The 786-nt window shown below is 57.8% G+C and overlaps 1 protein-coding gene across 1 annotated transcript; it reads right to left on the bottom strand.

The window, feature by feature from the left end:
* Positions 1-6: 6 nt before the first annotated feature.
* On the bottom strand, positions 7-584 carry LOC103623776 (selenoprotein M). The gene is made up of 2 exons (XM_008642942.2): positions 374-584; positions 7-284 (listed from the first exon to the last, which is right to left on the bottom strand). The coding sequence occupies exons 1-2, from the start codon at positions 578-580 to the stop codon at positions 72-74; spliced, it is 420 nt and encodes a 139-aa protein (XP_008641164.2). The 5' UTR covers positions 581-584; the 3' UTR covers positions 7-71.
* Positions 585-786: the final 202 nt, after the last annotated feature.

Here is a 786-nt window from a genome sequence, read left to right as displayed (position 1 = left end):
TTGCCGTACCACACTTATGCCATACACTGGAGACTGGCTGCAGGACCCTGACTCAAGTGTGGCACTCCTTGCTAGAGGTCTGGGTGTTCTTCCTTGTCACGTTTGGGTGGGGTCTTGCCATGAGCGGTGGGTGCTTGGGGGGGCAGCAGTGTTGGCAGAGGCTTGGCAGGGGCAAACTGGAATTCCTCCGGCACAGGGGCATCAGGTGTCTCCTTGCGGTAGAAGCCCAACTCCTGCACCAGCTGGTTGATCTCTTCCCGGGTCATGTCACTCAGGGGAATTCTCTGTACCCAGACAGGGGCTGTAGCCTGGCACCTGTGGGGCACTGACCACCCCAGGCCCTGTGGCAGCAGGTGCTGCACTGCCCACTCACCTCAAGCTCCTCATACCGGTGGCTGAGAAGCACAAGCTCAGGGTCAGCACCAGGCAGGTGTTTCATCTCCAGGTTATGGCTGGGCAATGTGTCAAGGAGTGGGCAGCACTGGTCAGGCCCATGCAACCCCCATGCCCATCTCCATCCCATCCCATCCCATCCCCTTCTATGTTCTTTCACATCCCATTCCTGCCTATCCTGTACCATCCTCCATCCCAGCCCATCTTCTCTCATATCCTACCCCCTCCCACCCCATCTGTTCTGTCCCTCATCCCGTCCTTCACTGAATACCATCCCATTCTGTCCCCCATGTAATACCATTCCATCCTCCATCACATCCCCCAACGACCCGTCCTCCACTCCCCACCAAACCCCATCCTACCTCAGCCCATCCCCTCCCATATTACATTCCT

Source organism: Corvus brachyrhynchos, unplaced genomic scaffold, assembly GCF_000691975.1.
Source record: "Corvus brachyrhynchos isolate BGI_N302 unplaced genomic scaffold, ASM69197v1 scaffold19, whole genome shotgun sequence".
NCBI lineage: Eukaryota > Metazoa > Chordata > Aves > Passeriformes > Corvidae > Corvus > Corvus brachyrhynchos.
The sequence above is the reverse complement of the archived record's forward strand: the minus strand, read 5'-3'. Positions and strand labels throughout refer to the sequence as shown.